Genomic DNA, 20831 nt, shown 5'->3' with positions numbered 1-20831 from the left:
TTCCTCAGATTAGGAGACCAAAACTGCACGCAATACTCCAGGTGTGGTCTCACCAATGCTCTGTACACCTGCAGCAGAACCTCCCTGCTCCTATACTCAAATCCCCTCGCTATGAATGCCAACATACCATTCGCTTTCTTCACTGCCTGCTGCACCTGCATGCCTACTTTCAATGACTGGTGTACCACGACACCCAGGTCTCGTTGCATCTCCCCTTCTCCTAATCGGCCACCATTCAGGTAATAGTCTGCTTTCCTGTTCTTGCCACCAAAGTGGATAACCTCACATTTATCCACATTATACTGCATCTGCCATGCATTTGCCTACTCACCTAACCTATCCAAGTCACGTTGCAGCCTCCTAGCATCCCCCTCACAGCTAACACTGCCCCCCAGCTTCGTGTCATCCGCAAACTTGGAGATGTTGCATTCAATTCCCTCGTCCAAATCATTAATATATATTGTAAATAGCTGGGGTCCCAGCACTGAGCCTTGCGGTACCCCACTAGTCACTGCCTGCCATTCTGAAAAGGACCCGTTTATTCCTACCCTTTTCTTCCTGTCTGCCAGCCAGTTCTCTATCCACATCAATACTGAACCCACAATACCGTGTGCTTTAAGTTTGCATACTAATCTCTTATGCGGGACCTTGTCGAATCTCTTATGTGGGACCAAGGTCTTATGTGGGACCTTGCCTGATTTCCCATCAGGCAGAAGATATAAGCATTTGAAAATAGGTACCATCAGATTCAGGAACAGCATATTGCCCAAAGATAACAGAGATCTTGAAAATAGGTACCATCAGATTCAGGAACAGCATCTTGCCAAAAGATAACAGTTAGCAGCCCACTGAACAATCCTCTCAAGCAGAGGGTGGAGCCCTCATCTCCAACATATCTCATTATGGTCCTCAAACTTTTTTTGATCTGCAATTTCTCTGTAACTTTAACACAATAATCCTATTATATATTCTATCCTATGGTATTGTTCTCTTTTTTCTACCTGTTGTGCTTGTACAATGATCTGATTATACTCATGGAAAGTATGATATGACAATATAGCACGCAAAGTTTTTCACTGTACCTTGGTACAGATGACAGTAATAAACCAATACAAATACATTACAGAAAAGACACTCCTTGAGACACACAGGATCTTTCACAACCGCCGAGCGAATAGATGAGGTCCTGTTTTAAATCTCTTGCAAAAGACTGCACCTCAAGTAGAGTACAGCTTGTACTCGGTAGCGCAGGGGGATCACAGCTTGGGTTTTCGTACTTAGGAATGTGGAATGGAGTGTAAACCTACATCTCCTGATTAATTGAACCACAGCTAACACCAGGCGTTAAATGGATTATGAAACAGACCCGAGTGGCGAGAATGTGCTGCTGCAACGAGCCTGTGGGCAGGATCCATCGTGGGAAGCCAGTCCCCTCGCAGCGCCCAGGCTGACTCGAGTTCCACTATAAAGAGGGCGGTGGCCTCGCCGAATCTGTCAAAGCCTGGAAATGGAGAGCGAGCAGGCAGAGAGGTTTACTGCTACCTTAGAGGACAAACTGCAGAGCCTGTTGACCAGGGCAAGCACGCTGCAGCCCGAGGAGATGTTGATCCGCTACAAAGGGTTACTGTACCCCACGCTGCTGTGTCCCGAGGACAACTTGCGGCGGTTTGCCAAGTTCGAAGCCCGCCCTGAGGATATGTGCATTGCCTCCTATCCCAAATGCGGTGAGATGGCCGGCTGCCTTGCAATTTAACCACTGACACAACTTTAGTCGAGCTCAATTTTTTTTAAAAAGTCTGTTCCTGTCAAAAACTTAACAGGTCAGACAGCAATAGTAGAAAGGGAGTGGGAATGAACTGCAGATGCAGGTTCACACTCAAGATAGACACAAATTGCTGGAGTAACTCAGCGGGTCAGGCAGCATCACTGGAGAAAAGGAATAGGAGAAAAAGACCCTTCTTCAGACTGAGTCCAGCATTTTGTGTCCGTTCATGGTAAGGGTTAATGTGTCAGATCAAAAGCCCTTGGTCAGAACTAGGTCTCTGATCTGTAAGAGTGTGTGTTTTGTGCGCCTTTCATGTGTATGGGCACGTGTTATGTGTATTGCTGAGTTGCCCCAGGCAAAAGATTAGCTTGGGACCAGATGTGCTGTATGTAACCGGTTCTGCTGGTGATCTATTTTAAATTCTGTGCTGCAGGATTTAATTGGGTAAATCAACTATTTCGTGACATTGCCACGGCCGCAAGAAAGGATGATGGACAGCGTAAAATCATACTCTTGGAATTTTCAGGCGCTGATACTCACGAGGTAGGTGGTTGACCCATCAAAGAGGATTGGAGAGAAACAATATTAGTCACGACTTTGACAGTGGTGACATTGAGAGCGTGAAGACAAGAACAAGGAGGTCGGGAACATACTGATTTGTTCTTGCAAGCCAGATTGCCAGAAGCTATGAAAGGCATATTTGGCAGGTGTTCCTTAGTGTGTGTTGGTCACATATTCTCAACATAGACATGGAACAGTACTGCACAGGAACAGGCCCTTCAGTCCATAATGTCCATGCCGATCATGATAGCAAGTTAAACTAATCTCCACTGCCTGCACATGATCTATATCCCTCCATTCCCTGCATAGCCATGTGCCCATCTAAAAGCCACTTGAATGCCATTATTGTATTTGCTTCCACCACTAGCAGCGGGCAGCTACTCTGTGTTCTTTTGAGTTACATGTTACCTACCACTCCCTCCCTTGGTTCAGGAGCAGTTGAGCATGGTAAATCCACAATACTTCTAGGGATTAGTCATACCTAGTAAATGACGCCCATAAATGCATCAGTAAAAAGTGTTACTGCCAATCGTTACCTCACCTGCAAATTCCAGGACGATACTACAACCAACCAATTTAACATCCAAGGCATGTGAGTACTATAGAATTAGGAATGAAGATTTCATTAAAGATTACACTAAAATTATTCCAGAAATAATTACATATTTCCATAAATTATAGAGGCTGCTGTATAAACAATGGCCCCACTCAAAGTTGATGATTATGATTTGTTTTCGCTACGTTTAGACAGAGAATAAATGCAGGATCAGACTTCTCTGTGACTTGCTGTTTTCATCATATCCATCCTTCAAATTACACTTGACATTTTCCATTGTTCTGAAATTCATGGGAATCTGAACTCTCATGTTTAATTTGTGCATGGTGCTGAGTCAAAATATCCAACTCTAAGGGGTATCAAAAGCTTATTGTATTTATTTAAATAGGATGCCCTACTTATTGTGAATACTCTCCGCGGCACGGTGGCGCAGCGGTAGAGTTGCTGCTTTACAGCGAATGCAGCGCCGGAGACTCAGGTTCGATCCTGACTACGGGTGCTGTACTGTAAGGAGTTTTGTGAATAAATCGATTTGTACCAGCATCTGCAGTTATTTTCTTATACTGTAAGGAGTTTGTACGTTCTCCCCGTGACCTGCGTGGGTTTTCTCCGAGATCTTCGGTTTCCTCCCACACTCCAAAGACGTACAGGTTTGTAGGTTAATTGGCTTGGTAAATGTAAAAATTGTCCCTAGTGGGTGTAGGATAGTGTTAATGTGCGCGGACTTGGTGGGCCGAAAAGGCCTGTTTCCGCGCTGTATATATATGATATATATGATATGATATGAATTTGCAGGCACACTGTCCAATATTACAACAGTGATGATATCTCACTGCTCTAGGGGGTCAGGGGTAATAAAATAGCCTGCAGTATTAGTAATGAGAACAAAAGTGATTTTTTTGTAGCCATAAACTAGTGCACTGCAATCAATTGACTGCTGTCATTTCTCTTTTCAATAACATGTATTTGAGCCCCCCAAAACAAAAGCTATCAGCTATATAATCAAGTTAATAATTCAAACTTAAATCTATAACATATCCTTCACCCTTGCATTGAAAGTTACTGATTAATGAATTATTTCAGTATCCTTCATGCGACGATGAGAAAACGACATGCTTTTCTTTTGAGTGGAATTTGCTAGACTCTTGAACAGTGTACAAACATTCCATTAAGCCAGGCAGCAAATGTTGAGGGAGAAATCAAGCTAGTTATGGGTCAATTATCCTTCATCAGAATGCTTTTAGTGCTAGCAAGTGAGATGTTATCATGGCTAATTCTGACTCATTCATATGTAATTTTTTTTGGTTTATCCTTTCTCTTTATTTTAGATAATAAACAGTTATCCATCACCAAGGGTTTATGGAACGCATTGTCATTATGAAAATTTACCACCATCTGTAATTGAGAAGAAAACAAAGGTAAGTCCGCCAGGTTACTATTAATATCAGGATACAGGAACATGTGACTAAAGAGAAGCATAGTCCCCTAAACTATTCTTAAAAGGACTCATTTAATCTGGTCTTTGTCCTGTGTTACAAATATCTGAAAACTGGGAATGGAAAAGCACAAATGAAAAGAAGATAAACCAGATGGCAGGTTGTAGGGATTTGGAGAACCAAATGGTACTGACCAGTGTCCATCATACAGACATGAGTAACTGCAGTTGCTGGCATCTTGTGCAAAAAAGCAAACTGCTGGAGGAACTCAGCAGGTCATGCAGCATCTGTGAAGGGAAATGAATAGATTGCATTTCAACGTCTGAAGAAAGATTCTGATCCAAATAGTTCATTTCCAGCCACAGTTGTGACCTGACCCATTGAGTTCCTCCTGCAGTTAGGCTTTTGCGCTAGTATCCATCAGCACAGATATCAGTTATGCTACTTAAATCTCATTGAATGCAACTTTTATTGCCTTACTTCAAGAGACTCTTCACAGATCAATAAGAAATCCATTTATCATTAAGTTTCACCACCTTCCAGTACAATTGCCAGACAAGAAATATGAATTTGGCGTTAAGATGCTGTGTATAAGAGATGAGAACCACATAGTTCTAATTAGTGGTGCCCAGATAATGTTCTATGAAGAGCATTTGCATGCCTGATGACGAGAGACCAGATAATGTACCACTCCTTTCATTAAAGTTTGATCCCTTCCACTTCCTTAGAAGATAGACACAAAATGCTGGAGTAATTCAGCGGGACAGGCAGCTTCTCTGGATAGAAGGAATGGGTGATGTTTCGAGACCCTTCTTCAGACTGAGAGTTAGGGGAGAAGGAGTCACAGAGATAAGGAAGTGAAAGTTTCAAAAAGGAGAACATAGCTGAAATGAATAATTGCAGGCCAGTTTTACCAATAATTGTATAAGAAAATAACTGCAGATGCTGGTACAAATCGATTTATTCACAAAATGCTGGAGTAACTCAGCAGGTCAGGCAGCATCTCGGGAGAGAAGGAATGGGTGACGTTTCGGGTCGAGACCCTTCTTCAGACTGATGTCAGGGGGGCGGGACAAAGGAAGGATATAGGTGGAGACAGGAAGATAGAGGGAGATCTGGGAAGGAGGAGGGGCGGCACGGTAGCGCAGCGGTAGAGTTGCTGCTTTACAGCGAATGCAGCGCCGGAGACTCAGGTTCGATCCTGACTACGGGTGCTGCACTGTAAGGAGTTTGTACGTTCTCCCCGTGACCTGCGTGGGTTTTCTCCGAGATCTTCGGTTTCCTCCCACACTCCAAAGACGTACAGGTATGTAGGTTAATTGGCTGGGTAAAATGTAAAAATTGTCCCTAGTGGGTGTAGGATAGTGTTAATGTACGGGGATCGCTGGGCGGCACGGACTTGGAGGGCCGAAAAGGCCTGTTTCCGGCTGTATATATATGATATGATATGATATGATAAGGGAGGGACAGAGGAGCTATCTGAAGTTGGAGAAGTCGACGTTCATACCACCGGGCTGCAAACTGCCCAGGCGAAATATGAGGTGCTGCTCCTCCAATTTCCGGCGGGCCTCACTATGGCACTGGAGGAGGCCCATGACAGAGAGGTCAGACTGGGAAATGGAGGGGGAGTTAAAGTGCTGGGCCACTGGGAGATCAGTTTTGTTAATGCGGACCGAGCGCAGGTGTTCAGCGAAGCGATCGCCGAGCCTGCGCTTGGTTTCGCCGATATAAATAAGTTGACATCTAGAGCAGCGGATGCAATAGATGAGGTTGGAGGAGGTGCAGGTGAACCTCTGTCTCACCTGGAAAGACTTTGGGTCCTTGGATGGAGTTGAGGGGGGAGGTAAAGGGACAGGTGTTGCATCTTGTGCGGTTGCAGGGGAAAGTGCCCGGGGTTGGGGTGGTTTGGGTAGGAAGGGACGAGTGGACCAGGGAGTTACGGAGGGAACGGTCTCTGCGGAACGCAGAGAGGGGAGGGGATGGGAAGATATGGCCAGTGGTGGGGTCCCGTTGTAGGTGACGGAAATGTTGGTGGATGATATGTTGGATCCGCTGGCTGGTGGGGTGGAAGGTGAGAACGAGGGGGATCCTGTCCTTGTTGCGAGTGGGGGGAGGGGGAGCAAGAGCGGAGCTGCGGGATGTAGAAGAGACCCTAGTGAGAGCCTCATCTATAATGGAGGAGGGGAAGCCCCGTTTTCTGAAGAACGAGGACATCTCGGAAGCCCTAGTGTGAAACACCTCATTCCAGGCGCAGATGCGACGTAGACGGAGGAATTGGGAGTAGGGGATAGACTTTTTGCAGGGGACTGGGTGGGAAGAAGTGTAGTCCAGATAGCTGTGCGAGTCGGTGGGTTTGTAGTAAATGTCCGTCACTAGTCTGTCTCCTGTGATGGAGATGGTGAGGTCCAGAAACGGGAGGGAGATGTCAGAGATAGTCCAGGTATATTTAAGGGCAGGATGGAAATTGGAGGTGAAGTGTATGAAGTCATGAAAGAAAACTGTTCAGAGAAGTGGCAGATGGTCTGTTGGAGACGGTAGTCCGGGTTGGGTCCGAATTGGGAGGTCTGGAAACGGAGCTGGAAACCACGAGGCAGAAGATGGAGGCGCAGGCAAGTCCCAAGGAAGTAGATGTGGCTGTGGTAGCGAGTCTGGGTCAAGATGTGTCGTAGAGTAGGAGGGCAGGAGAAATCACAGAGGGGGAGCAGCGAGAGAGCATGTTGCTAAACTCTCGTCGAAGAGAGGAGGAGAACTTCTTCAAAGTGGACATACCTCGAAGAGAATGAAAGAAAACTGTTCAGAGAAGTGGCAGATGGTCTGTTGGAGACGGTAGTCCGGGTTGGGTCCGAATTGGGAGGTCTGGAAACGGAGCTGGAAACCACGAGACAGAAGATGAAGATTACCAATAATTGTGTTCGGTAGCGAAACTTTAAGCTATAAAATAAGATAGAAAATCATAACCATTGTGATAAATGCAAGAATAAGAAGTAGATTGTGTAGATTTTAAAAGAGACAATTAGGTTTTATGAACATTATAGCTGTTTGTGAAAAGGACATGGTGATTGGGAAATACAGTGAATGGATCTAAGGAAAGTGACAAAGTACAATTTAGGATATTATTGCAGAAAATTGAGGGGTTTGTAATCAGGAAAGACAATTGGTTAGAAAAGAGAAAATAGAAAAGAAATTAAAATAAATTGCCAGTACTGGTAGGTGTGGGCTGCAGCTCTGAGCACATTGCATGCACCATTTCAAAGGTTTCAAAGTTCAAAGGTCTTTTATTGTCACATATACCATTAAGGTACAGTGATATGTGAATTACCATATAGCCATATGAAAAAAAAAGCAACAAGACACACAAATACATAAAAGTTAACATAAACATCCACCACAGCGGATTCTCCACATTCCTCACTGTGATGGAAGGCAAAAAAGTCCAATCTCCTTCCTCTTTATTTCTCCCGCGGTCGGGGCAGTCGAACCATCCGTTGGGGTGATCAAAGCTCCCGCAGCCGGCGGTCGAAGCACCTGCGTCGGGGCGATCGAAACTCCCGCGTCAGGACAGTCGAAACTCCCGCGGCTTGGAGTTCCCGATATCGGTCTCTGACCAGCGACCACGAGCTCCATGATGTTAGTCCGCAAGCACCCACGGTTAGAGCTCTGATGTTAACCCCTGGCAAAAGGATTGCGGGCTCCGCGATGTTAAAGTCCCGTAGGCACCTACGGTGGAGCTCTCAAAAGTCAGTCTCCAGCAAAGGCCGCCAACTACTCGATGTTGGGCCGCAGTGCGGATGGAGATAAGATACGGGGAAAAAAATTGCATCTCCATCGAGGTAAGAGATTAGAAAAAGTTTCCCCCACCCCGCACCCCCACATAAAACAAGCTAAAGAGCATTAAAAACATACATTTGACACATACTATTTAAACACAAAGAAGGAAAGTACAGACTGACTATTGGCGAGACAGCCATTGCTGGTCACTGTAATATTACGGAATGAGTAGTTAGCTTAGAGTTGTGAAAAAAAAGACAGATGGATTTGCAATGTTTTAAAGACATTAAAAGCACTGCTTGATGAAAACAGGTTAATAGAATTTTAGTTTTATCACTGGAAGGATGGTGTGTAAAATATAGTCTGTATATGTTTTGACATATTTTTGAGATCTTCTGCTAGAGAGGATACTGAAAAGTGAAGACATTTCATTTGTTAGGGGGGTTTGTGATAGTGTTTAAAACTGTGAAATGAAGAGTCAAAGTCAGTGGAAATTGGTTGGTTTCCAATGGTTATGTTCAAGAACTAGATTCTATTGATAGAAGATCAAATGTTTGAGATGAAAGGAGAGAAAATATATTACACCAAGTATGCAGGTTATTGAAACCAGGTTTATTGTGGAGGAAGAAACTGCAGATGCTGGTTTACACTGAAGATAGACACAAAATGCTAGAGTAACTCAGCGAGACAGGCAGCTTCTCTGGATAGAAGGAATGGTGACGTTTTGAGACCCTTCTTCAGACTGAGAATCGGGGGAGAGGGAATCACAGAGATAAGGAAGTGGAAGAGATCAAAAGAGATGAGATCCAGAAAAAATGTATAATGGTAGGTTACCATATCTTATCTCTGTGATTCCCTGTAGCTAGGAGAAGGTGATAGCAAAGCAAACAAATATAAAATGTAATCAAGAGGATAGTCAGACTGGTCAAAAAACTGGGAAGGGGAAGGATAGAGAGAGAGGGAAAGCAAGGGTTACTTGAAGTTAGAGGTCAATATTCATACCGCTGGGGTGTAAGCTGCCCAAGTGAAATATGAGGTGCTGTTTGCGCTGGGCCTCACTCTGACAATGGAGGAGGCCCAGGATACAAAGGTCAGTGTGGGAATGGGAGGGGGAGTTAAAGTGTTCAGTAACTGGGAGATCAGGCAGGATTAGGCGGACTAAGCGGAGATGTTCAGCAAAACGATCGCCAAGCCTGCGCTTGGACTCGCCGATATATAGTTCACACCTAGAAAAGCGGATACAGTATATGAGGTTGGAGGAGGTGCAAGTGAACCTCTACCTCGCCTGAAAAGACTGTCAGAGTCCTTGGAAGGAGTCGCGGGAGGAGGAATAGGGACAGGTGTTTGGTACATGGTAGGTCGTGTCTCCCAATTCTAATTGATATTTTTTAAGACGTGACCAAAAAGGTCGAGGGCAGAGCTGTAGATGTTGTGTACATGGACTTCAGTAAGGCATTCCACAAAGTTCCGCATGGTAGGCTGCTCTGGAAGGCTAGATCACATGGGATCCAAGAAGAGATAGCTGAATGGATAGCAAATTGGCTCCATGGAAGGATACAGAGGGTGATGGTGGAAGGTTGCTTCTCGGACTGGAAGCCTGTGACTAATGGTGTGCCTCAGTGTTCGGTGCTGGGCTTGATACAGTTTGTCATCTACATCAATATTTTGGATGAGAACATACAGGGCAAGATTAGCAAATTTGCTGATGATACAAAAGCTAGTGGTTTTTCAGATAGTGAAGATGGTTGCGAAAGATTGCAGGAGGATCTGGATCGATTGGCCAGGTGGGCGGAGGAATGGTTGATGGAATTTAATAAAGGGAAGCATGAGGTGTTGCATTTTGGGACGTCGAACAAGGGTAGGACCCATACAGTAAATGGCAGGCCTCTGGGTAGTGTTGTCGAGCAGAGGGATCTCAAGAGTACAGGTGCATGGTTCCTTGAAGGTCGAGTTGCAGGTAGATAAGGTGATCAAAAAGGCTTTTGGCACTTTGGCCTTCATCAGTCAGAGTATTGAGTATAAAAGTTGGGAGGTCATGTTGCAGTTGTGTAAGACATTGTTGAGTCCGCATCTAGAATATTGTTTTCAGTTCTGGGCACCATGTTATAGGAACGATATTAAGCTTGAATAGGTTCAGAAAAGAGTTACGAAGATGTTGCCAGGACTAAAGGGTGTAAGCTGTAGGGAGAGGTTGAGCAGGCTGGGTCTCTATTCCATGGAGCACAGGAGGATGAGGGGTGATCTTGTAGAGGTGTACAAAATCATGAGGAATAGATTGGGTAGATGCACAGAGTCTCTTGCCCAGAGTAGGGGATTCAAGGACCAGAGGACATGGGTTCAAGGTGAGGGGGAAAAGATTTGATAGGAATCCAAGGGGTAACATTTTCTCACAAAGGGGTCTATCCCATCGTTTAAGAAACAGTTAAACAGGTACATGGAAAGGATAGGTTTGGAGGGATATGGACCAAGCACAGGCAAGTGGGACTAGTGCAGCTGGGACATTGTTGGCTAGTGTGGCCAAGTTGGGCCGAAGGGCCTGTTTCCACATTGTATCACTCTATGACTCTATCAAGCATGGAATTAATGCAATGAATGGAGCAAACTGCTTGGAAGCCCTTTCATCCAGGACGGGGAGAGTAGGGACGAAGGAAACATGACAGAAAAGTGGTGTGGCTACAGAGCAGACTTACCCCATGAATAGTTAAGTTTGGCAAATTGGTATTATTGCACAGCAGCAAAATGGCTGCTATTTCCCTAAAATCCTGCACATTTATTGATTCGGTGCTGATTGGAATCAGGTTTGCAAGCTATGCTGAGGGATTATGAAGATAATGTATATTATACTATTCTTCTTGCTCTGCCTAGCATTGTTGCAGAAAAGGTTGCAATCTAAACTTTGCCTGTGACCTTTCCCTAGGTGCTGGTGGTGTTTCGCAACCCAAAGGATAATGCAGTTTCATATTATCACTTCTGTCAGAAACACCCGCTACTGCCCAACTCTGCGTCCTGGGATGAGTTCTTCAAGGAGTACATGGCTGGAGAAGGTGGATGTCTTTAGTTACCTACAGCAACTTTAAATGCATGGACTTTATTGTGTTTTATTATCAAAACTGGTTTGTGGTGTTAACGCAAAACCTATACTTGCAATGGCAGATTTTCTTTACATTTTTATGCAGTGAGCAGTTGCAACCTGGCACCCATTGCTTATGAGAGTGATTGAAATGATTTCAAAAGAAAATTAAAGAGACACTTGAAGGAAGTAAACTAGCAAGGCGATAAGGATGGGGGAAGGGAATGTGACTGACTGAACTGATTTTCAGATAGTCAGCATGGACAATTTGAACACAAGCCTTCTTCTGTATCTCAATGGCTATATTATTAATTTAGAATTTAGATAGAAAAATGTAAAAACAAGACTGAAAATGTGTCTTTAATATGGGAAAATAAATATCATTCTTGTTACCTCTCAGACTCAAGTCCATTTTACCTCAAAACGGTATATGATTTTGACTTCTTGGATGCATTATTATAACTAACGAATAACTAATTCTAATCACAGTTAAATTTCATAACTTTGCTTCTGTAGATGTTAGTCTAAGATACATCATTGTATCCGAGTAGGCTACAGGAAGATCATTTGCAAGAAACAAATTACACCAAGGAGGGTGTTTGCTGTGTAACAGTGATTGGTGTTTCATTGCTAGATATTGTGAGAATGTAAGGTCACCCTTCTTATTGTGAATAGTTAGAAACGGGCAGGTGTGACACAGAAATTGAAGAAATATGACCCAACATTCATAGCAGACCCACAAATAATTAATATTTCCCTCTGACACTTTTCTAAACAGTTGCCTGGGGATCTTACTTTGATTCTGCACTCATCTGGGAAAAACACATTGATGATGAACATGTGATGATTATTACGTATGAAGAGCTGAAGGAGGTACAGTGATTTGTTTTTATCTCTTACTAACCCATACAGGTTAGCAACGAGGATTAGCATGCACACTTACCTCTGCATGAAAGCATTGCAATTGATTGTTTGTCAGATGGTTCACTTTGTTCACCACCAACCACCCATTTACTCTATTCCCATTTATTGCCTAATATTTTCATCAACTCCTCCGACAGTCTACCACTCTCCTGCCCACTGGGGCAGTGGTCAATTAACCTACCAATCCGCATAGAATGTGGGAAGAACCAGAGCACTGGGAGAAACCTATGTGGCCACAAAGAGAATACATGCCCCCTGTTGATATCTGAGGTAGATCTCACCTGGCCCTGAGATTTATAAATTCTTAAGCATCCTGTGATATCTAACACCTACTTCTTCTCAAAAATGACCTGCTCCAGAACTCCTTTATCTTCCACATCCTTCTCCTTGGTAAAGATGTTGCTCTTACACCTTTTTGTGATTTGCTTGCATATCAATTCCTCTAATTCCCAGAGACCATCAGGAGGTCTGTGTTATTATCCAGCAAATTTATAATCCACTCTTATTCCTAGGTTTTACTTTGTTCTGCCTTTTTACAGATTTATTAAAATGTTTTAATTTTCCTTCCTCTCTCTACCTCCCCCCACCCACCCACCCCCCTCCAGAACTTGGTAGGGGGAGTGCAGAAGATAGCAGAGTTCTATGGCTTCTCACTGAGTGTTGAACAGATTGAAAACATTGCTCGCAAGGGCACCTTCCAGGCGATGAGTGACAACTCCCATGAAACCCATTCAATATTTGGCAACTTCTTTTTCCGAAAAGGTAGGTAAAATCACATATTGTGGCACAGGAAACTGTTTGTGTAACTTATTTTCTGGAAAAGCATTGTGAATGTTTTTTGATGTGAATTGTTACATTGCACATCATGATTCACTGTCTGATTTGTTAATGTATCTTACTAGCAATTACCGTATGTTCTCTGGATGTTGTAACATAGGAAAAAGATGTTTTGTAAGATCACCAGCAAGACTCAGCAGGTCATGACTTATCAGGTCATGAAATTTAACTTCATACAGCCTTGCCGCCAGTGTCAGAGAGTGAGGGTGTGTGAATAAGAATCTGTAAGGAGTTAAGTGGAGTCAAGTTTATTGTCAAATGCACACATAAGATGAGGTAGAGGCAGACAACACACAAAATCATAAATTATACTTAAATTGCACATAAATTCTGCAAGAAGGTAAAATGAGAAAAAGTCTGTGCAAAAAAACTAGACATTAGTGCAAAAATACACAATTGGACAAAGATCAAGTTCCTGATACTAGGTGATCCATAGTGTTCCATTGTTATGGTAGGTTTAGGGTTGTACAAGCTAGTTTCTAGAACATGATAGTTGTAAGAAAGTAGCTGTTCCTGAACCTGGTGGTGTGGGACTTCAGGCTTCTGTGCTTCATGACCAATAGTGACAGCAGGGAGAGGACATGGCCTGGATGGTGGGGATCCTTGATGATCAATGCCACTACCTTGAGGCAGAACCTTGTGTAGATGCTTTTGAAGGTGGGTAGGTCTGTGCCCATGAGCTTGTGATGGATGAGGCTGAGTCCACCACTCTCTACCTTCTGCCTGAGTTGGTGAGAAGCCTCTGACCTCAATCTTGTCCTGTCTCTTTGCTTCAGTCACTGAGTAGGACTAGAGAACCTGGGTAGTTCTTTCTCATGCTAAGGTTAAGAGGAGATTTGATGGAGGTGGACAGAATCATCTGGAGTGTAGGGAAAGGAAGATAGAGGGTAAATCATCAGTGGATGGTTAGAAGATCAGGTGACCCAATTATAATTTTGGGGAGAGGTTTTCTCAAAATATGAGGAAATATTTTTTTAATTAGAAACTGCTCATGATCTGGAATTCTCATATAATATAGAAACAGATCCTGTGGCGCACTGAATCCGTGCTGCCCATTAGACATCCATCTAGACTCAATCCATTTTTATTCTCCATACATTCCTATGAACCTTCCAGTTTCCACCACTCACCTGATATACTCAGACCAATTTACAGTGGGCAATTAACCCACCAACTTGCCTTTTTTTTTAGATGAGGGAAGTGCAGTGCCTGTGGAAAACCCACATGGTCACAGGGGCAAATTCTTTTATTCCATCCTATTAAATGCTTCCAACCATTTCATAATATGTCTGATTTTGTTTTACTCTGAAGTGAATGAAATGTAATCCAGTTGCATGTTAAACAGATCACAGATTTACCATCGTTCTTGTGAGGTTCCCTGAAAAGACCTATTTCACTCACACCAGATGACATCAAAAGGACCCACAATGTTGTTTTTAAGATGCATAAGATTGATAAGAAGAAAACTGAGGCCTATCTGATAAACTTTGTGCAATGATATCAAGTGAAATTTTTACCTGTGGCGGTTATAGAATTGTTATAGCGCCAAACTGGCCATTTGTCCCATCAAATCAATGTAGGCTGACAATAGAACAACTCTGCAGGTTCCTTTCCCAATAACCTGCCCATTAATCTTTCTCAAGTCCTTATCCAATTTCCTTTCAAAGACTTCCATTGATTGGGCTTCTACCTCTTCAGTTGGCAGTGAACACAGTGTCTAAGTTGGTAAAGATGCTGCCTCATAATTCCAAGTTCAATTCTGACCTCTGGCATTGTCTCTCTGCAGTTTGTAATTTACCTCTTATTTTTAAGTGAATGGTGCAATAGAAGGGAATGTGGGGGAAATAAAATGGGAAAGGTGTGGGATCGGTGTAGGTTTGGTGATTGAAGTTTGTCCCAGACTTAGTGAGCTAGGGAGCCTGTAATGACCTTGGAAGAAGACACTTCTCTTCCTCATTCTATTAATTACCTCAAATCAATATCCCCTGTTTTTTAATCACTCTGCTAAGGAAAAAGTCTTCTCCCTATTTATTCTGTCTAGGTTCCTCATTATTTTAAATAGCTTGATTAAGTCTTCCCTTGGCTGCTTCAGTTCCAAAGACAGCATACCATATTATCCAATCTTTTCTCATTGGTATAATCTTCCAGTCCCATAAACATCCTTATAAATCTCCCATGCACCTCCCCACCTATCCTGCAATGTAATGACTAGAACTGTAGGGAGTACTCGAACTGTGGTCTAACTGGTGGTCTCTATAGTTCAAACATGACCTGCCTGCATGACCTCTGTGCCTCAATAAATAAAGGAAGGCATGTATGCTCTGGAAAACGTGGCGGCGCCTAACGGCAGCGGCTGACTAGCAGTCTGTCCGTCTTTTTTTTTCCCCCTTTTTTTGTTGTGTGTCGGTGTTGGGATGGTTTTTATATATATTTTTTGGTTGTGTATGTGTGGGAGGGGGTGGTGGGTGGGGGAACTTTTCTCTTCCTCACGGCGCGGGGTGCGGCTCGGCTGCGGGGCCTAACATCGCCCGCTGCGGCTCGGCCGCTGGACTTTACATCACCCGGTGCGGCTTGGCCGCTGGACTTTACATCCCGGTGCGGCTTGGCCGCTGGACTTTACATCCCGGTGCGGCTTGGCCGCTGGACTTAACAGTGCCCGGTGCAGCTCGGCTGCGGGGCTTAACATCGCCCGGTGCAGCTCGGCTGCGGGGCTTAACATCGCCCGGTGCAGCTCGGCTGCGGGACTTTTCACCGCTGGTGCGGCTCGGCTGCGGGACTTAACATCGCCCGGTGCGGCTCGGCCGCGGGGCTTAACATCGCCCGGTGCAGCTCGGCTGCGGGGCTTTTCATCGCTGGTGCGGCTCGGCTGCGGACTTGACATCGCCCGGTGCGGCTCGACCACAGGACTTAGCTGCGCAAGGCTTGGTCGCGGGCCTTTCATCGCCCGGTTCGGCCGCGGGACGTTTCAGCGCCCGGTGCGGGGACTGTGCGGGTCGGTCGGGGACGAGCTGTCTGTCCGTGGGCGTGGGGAAGAGAGTGGAAGTTTTGTTGCCTCCATCACAGTGAGGGGGTGTTTGGAGTCACTGTGATGGACGTTTGTGTTGGGGTTATGTGTCTTGTGTTCTTTTTTTTTCTTTTTTCTTTTTTTTCTATGACTGCTATGTAGTTTCGTTCGGTACTTCGGTACCGAACGACAAATAAAGCTCTGTTATACCTGTTATGTTATACCTGTTATCAAACGATGCCTGAACTGCTGAGTTTTTCTAGCAGTTTCTGCTTTTATTTCAAGCATCTGCTTGGCCAATTTGATTTCTTTAATGACCTATTCTGCAACCTTTAAAAATCTCTGGATTTACCTCCAATCTCCACCTGTTCCTCCACGCCACTCAACCTCCCCCCATTTATTGCATATTCTCATCTTGCTTGTCCCTAAATTCATTACCTTAGTGATGTGTTTGAGCAGTGCTCACTGGGATAAGGGGCATTCCTCCTCTAGAAGAATGAGAGGAGAGTCATGCAATATACTTAAGGGGATTGTGAATTTACAGACATACGGTATATTTAAGATTGAGACACAAGAAGCTGCAAATACTGGAATCTGAAGCCCTCTCCAGATTTATCTCTTCTCCTACAACTCCTTCTTTCGAGCCCCTGAACCCCTCACTTGCCTTCAGGTTTTTTCCCTTCTCACACTGGTTTCATCTGCCTACCACCCCCACACACAAGAAAGAAAGGTAATGACTGGAACCAGATGAGGAACGGTGGTGGGCAGATGGGAACTTTTGGGGGGTGAGGATTGGGGACTCACAGTTCCCATCTCCCCATCATCCCTTTCTCATCTGCTTCCACTCATTACCTTCCTTTCCTATCAGGTTCCATTTTCTGCAGCCCTTTCTCCACTTATCACTCCCAGCCTCTGCTGCTATTTCAACTAATTTCTCCCCCACCTAGCTCTATCTGCCATCAACCTCTCCTCATCTAGACCCAACTATCGTTTGCTCCACCCCTCATTTCCTTTTACTGGTCGTCTCCTCGTTACACTCCCAGTCCCTGATGCAGGGTCTTGTCTGAAATGAAAATTATTCTTTTGCCTTCACACAATTATGTTTGAGATAGGTGGGTTTTAAGACTCTAGATCAAGGGAATGAATATGATGCACCGATTAATCGCAATTATCTTAGATGTCAGAGCAGGCTGAAGAACCAAATTGTGGCAATATCTAGTTCGAATTGTCTTTGCATCTAATTCTGGAAAGAGTGCAGAAAATATTCTTGTGGATGTTGCCAGGACCCCAGGAACTGAGTTATAGGGAAAGGTTTGACAGTCTAGGATTTTATCCCTTAGAGTATATGAGACTGAAGGGGTGATCTAACAGAGATGTATAAAACCATGAGGGGCATAGATAAGATGAATGCAGACAGTCTTATTTCCAAGGTTGTGGAATCAATAACTACAGGGCCTAGGTTTAAGGTGAGAGGGGAAATATTTAATAGGAACCTGAGGGGTAATTCTTTCTGGCAGAGCAGTTTATATGGAATGAGCTGCCAGAGGAAGTGTTTGAGCCAGGTATAATAGCAACATTTAAAAGTTATTTGGACAGGCACATGGGTGGGAAGGTTTAGAGGGATAAGGGTCAAAAGCAGGCAAATTGGACTAGTTTAGATGAGTTCCCTTGGTCAGCATAGGCAAGTTTCTGGTGAAAGGCCTTTTTCCATGTTATATGGCTATCCAACCTTATGGCGATTTGACTCTTAGGATCCTGCTAATGGAAGATTTGGTCCAAAATGTGCAAAAGAGTTTCCAATTAGTGTTTCCATATAATTCCAGAGGGGTCACTTTCATGAAGAGTGAGAGATATTGGAAAAAAATGCATGAAAAAGTGGTGGTGGTGAAGATGTGTAGGAAGTTCAAACATGATTTGATCTAATTCAAAATAATGGCACTTTTTGCCAGTGTCACATTGGTGCGCAAAATACCACTCTCGCTATCTAAACCCATCCATTTACTCTGCTCTGAGGGAACTAGACACCAATTCTATTTGTTTAGCTGAACATTGCATTTAATCAATTTAAATTTGTTTTAAATGTAGGTGTGGTGGGTGATTGGAGAAATCTTTTCACAGAAGAACAAAGTCGAGAGATGGATGCCAAGTTTGAAGAGTGTTTAGCAGGCACAAAACTGGGAGCAAAACTGAAATATGACCTGTACTGCAAGACATAAAAAATAATGCAGCAAGTATTGTAATAAACAAAGACTCTTTTTTTTTTTTAAAGGAACAATTCCTTTGGAACTGTGCTTAGAACACACTGGCTTGAAGCCCAAATCATAAAAATATGGAAAGATCCATTAGATCCACCAGCTTGATGTTACGGATTCAGAGCCAAGTTGCCTGTGACTTTTCAATTCCGTGACTATAATGTTAAGCATATTCACCCCTCGTCTCTATCACCATCCCTACCCCCAACATTAGCAGCTAAAGCAATCATCCAGGCCCTTTTGTTCCTCCTTGACAGAAACAAATCCAATCAGAAATCTCTTGCAATTCATCACAAAGGTGAATGTTGCCTGAAATGTAGCACTGCGATATCGCAGCCTCCCAGACTCTCTGCAGCTGTGGCATCAAAATGGGCATGCCCTGGACAAGGACAATTATAGGTCATTGCAGTGAGATTCAGTCATCTACATCCACAAAAGCAAAGCAGTTGTCATTAGCTTCGATGCCTGGTGGAGATTATCTGGGTGCTCCCTTGGGACTTTGTTGATCAGCGGAATTGAAGAAGGGAATAACATTCTTTGAAATATAGTTGCATTTTAAATTATTTTTTAAATCCAAAGCAGCTGGGAATACATAAGTGCATTACAAGTGGCCTTTTTTTATTAGCTTTCTGAAAAATAATAATATAAAAAGCCACAAACAGAACGATTGTCATGGGCATTATTGTGTATTTCCTCTTGATATTGTAAGTTGCACTAGCAATAATGTGGGGGTGTGTGACTTTGAAAACTGTAATTTCCGAACAATATATAGCTGGAGGGTTAAAATTGCAGAGTTAAACCAGCAAGCCTGCAGAATTTTATCCTCTGTCTTATCTTTCAAATTGTTTTTATTCTCTAGCAGTTTCAACACAGTTTTCTCTCTTTGGAAACTGCTTAAAATGATGAAAAGTCTAAGATGAAGAAAATAAAATGAAATATTTGGAATGCGTTGTGCTTTTGAGTTTGAGGATTTTTTTTATTTTGCCGTGTGAATAGCCCGTGAAATTGCATTGTTTAAATGGAACATTTACATTACATCATTGGAGTATTGTTGGAAATGAATCTGTGAGTGCTGTATCTGGACATTTGGTGTTTGGAACTTGGCCACAATGTTAGCAGAAATTACTGATGAAAATCGCTGCCATATTTATTTCACAAAGGGAGTGACAAAGGAACAGCACCCAAAGGGGAAAATTCTGGCATTGCTGGGGAATAAGAAGTTAAAGATGGGATTCTGCCTGGGTCCACTGGGTGGAGCCATCACTCTAATACAGGATGGGAGCAAATGAAGATCAAGCTGTGAGGCACATTTCTGCAAATAGGCAGTCTAAAATGGAGCTCCAAGGGGGATTTGCAGGGCTTTCCCCCCAAAAATTAAAGTATTAAAAATTAAAATGCTACCCATCTGCTTCGTATTTCCCTGCAGTTTCAAGGGTAGCCAGAGATCTCAGCATATGTATTTTACTTTCTGGAAGAATTGCTTGTGTTTAAGGCAGGCTTATTGTGATTGAATGGTGGATGGTTATCCCAGCTGTGAAGCATTTAAAGAATTACAATTGAAGGGAAGATTTTGATGTTGGCTCGTTATTACTTGGTTTGGATGGAGTATTGAGTCAAGTGCATTCATGTATTGCCATCAAATTGATTTATACATTTCTGGACTCCACACTGATACATTTATAATACATTTCTGGTGCTGCATTGAAAATGCCAATTGATCAAAATTTTAAAGGGAACAGATCTAATTAATAGCAGCTACCCAGCTGTTCATTGAAACCTGAAAGTATTTGCCCTAGGTGTGGTGATAATGCAGTTGCAATTCCCATACATTGTGTAGAAGAGCAATCAATGCAGTTCAGATCATGATATATTACTCTACTTACAGTTGGAGAGTGACTTGTAAAAGACTTGAAATAAAGCAGAAAATGCTGGAAACTGAGTGGACGGGTTATATTCATGGAGAGGTTGGTGTAGTGTAGCCTGGCTGCTGGGCATATGCCACAGCCATCATACAAGCAACACATAAGCAAAGAAGCATGTTGTCTTTCCAACAACGAGATGAAACTATGTAGTCTCATTCTATCAGAGATATTCCCTTTGTTCTACCCATCCGTCCATCAACTTCTCTTCACCTGTATTCCAAATTTGTTTTCTCTTTTCCCCCATTCTGATGAAGTGTGTCAGACTTGAAATGTTAATCATCTCTCTTTCCACAGATGCAGTCAGATCTGCTGAGTGTGTTATAAGAAAATAACTGCAGATGCTGGTACAAATCGAAGGTATTTATTCACAAAATGCTGGAGTAACTCAGCAGGTCAGGCAGCATCTCAGGAGAGAAGGAATGGGTGACGTTTTGGGTCGAGACCCTTCTTCAGACTGAGTTTCTGCTTTTATTTCTGATTTCTAGTTTGTACAGCTCTGGGGTTTCCAGAAGTGACCATTCTTGGACGTTCTGCTTACCCTTAGGCTAACCATCTGGTAGGTTAAGGACTTAGAATATGGTTCAGAGTAATGATTCATTATGTGCTTTTTTGACCGACTGTCATCCGAGAACATGTTGTGGGGTGCGTTCAATATTTGTAGAGTTCCTATAAAGATTTTGCTTCATCCATCACGCAAAATTTGTAGATGCAACATATTCTGTCCTCAGATTACTAT

General features: G+C 43.4%; 1 protein-coding gene across 1 annotated transcript; it reads left to right on the top strand.

Annotated features, from left to right (window-relative positions):
- Nucleotides 1-1471: 1471 nt before the first annotated feature.
- Nucleotides 1472-19191, top strand: sult6b1 (sulfotransferase family, cytosolic, 6b, member 1). Its single transcript, XM_078405876.1, has 7 exons — nucleotides 1472-1724; nucleotides 2199-2308; nucleotides 4211-4300; nucleotides 11004-11130; nucleotides 11935-12029; nucleotides 12686-12842; nucleotides 18007-19191. The coding sequence occupies exons 1-7, from the start codon at nucleotides 1508-1510 to the stop codon at nucleotides 18135-18137; spliced, it is 927 nt and encodes a 308-aa protein (XP_078262002.1). The 5' UTR covers nucleotides 1472-1507; the 3' UTR covers nucleotides 18138-19191.
- Nucleotides 19192-20831: the final 1640 nt, after the last annotated feature.

The sequence above is a fragment of the Rhinoraja longicauda genome, chromosome 9 (genome assembly GCF_053455715.1).
Source record: "Rhinoraja longicauda isolate Sanriku21f chromosome 9, sRhiLon1.1, whole genome shotgun sequence".
Taxonomy (NCBI): domain Eukaryota; kingdom Metazoa; phylum Chordata; class Chondrichthyes; order Rajiformes; family Arhynchobatidae; genus Rhinoraja; species Rhinoraja longicauda.
The sequence above is the reverse complement of the archived record's forward strand: the minus strand, read 5'-3'. Positions and strand labels throughout refer to the sequence as shown.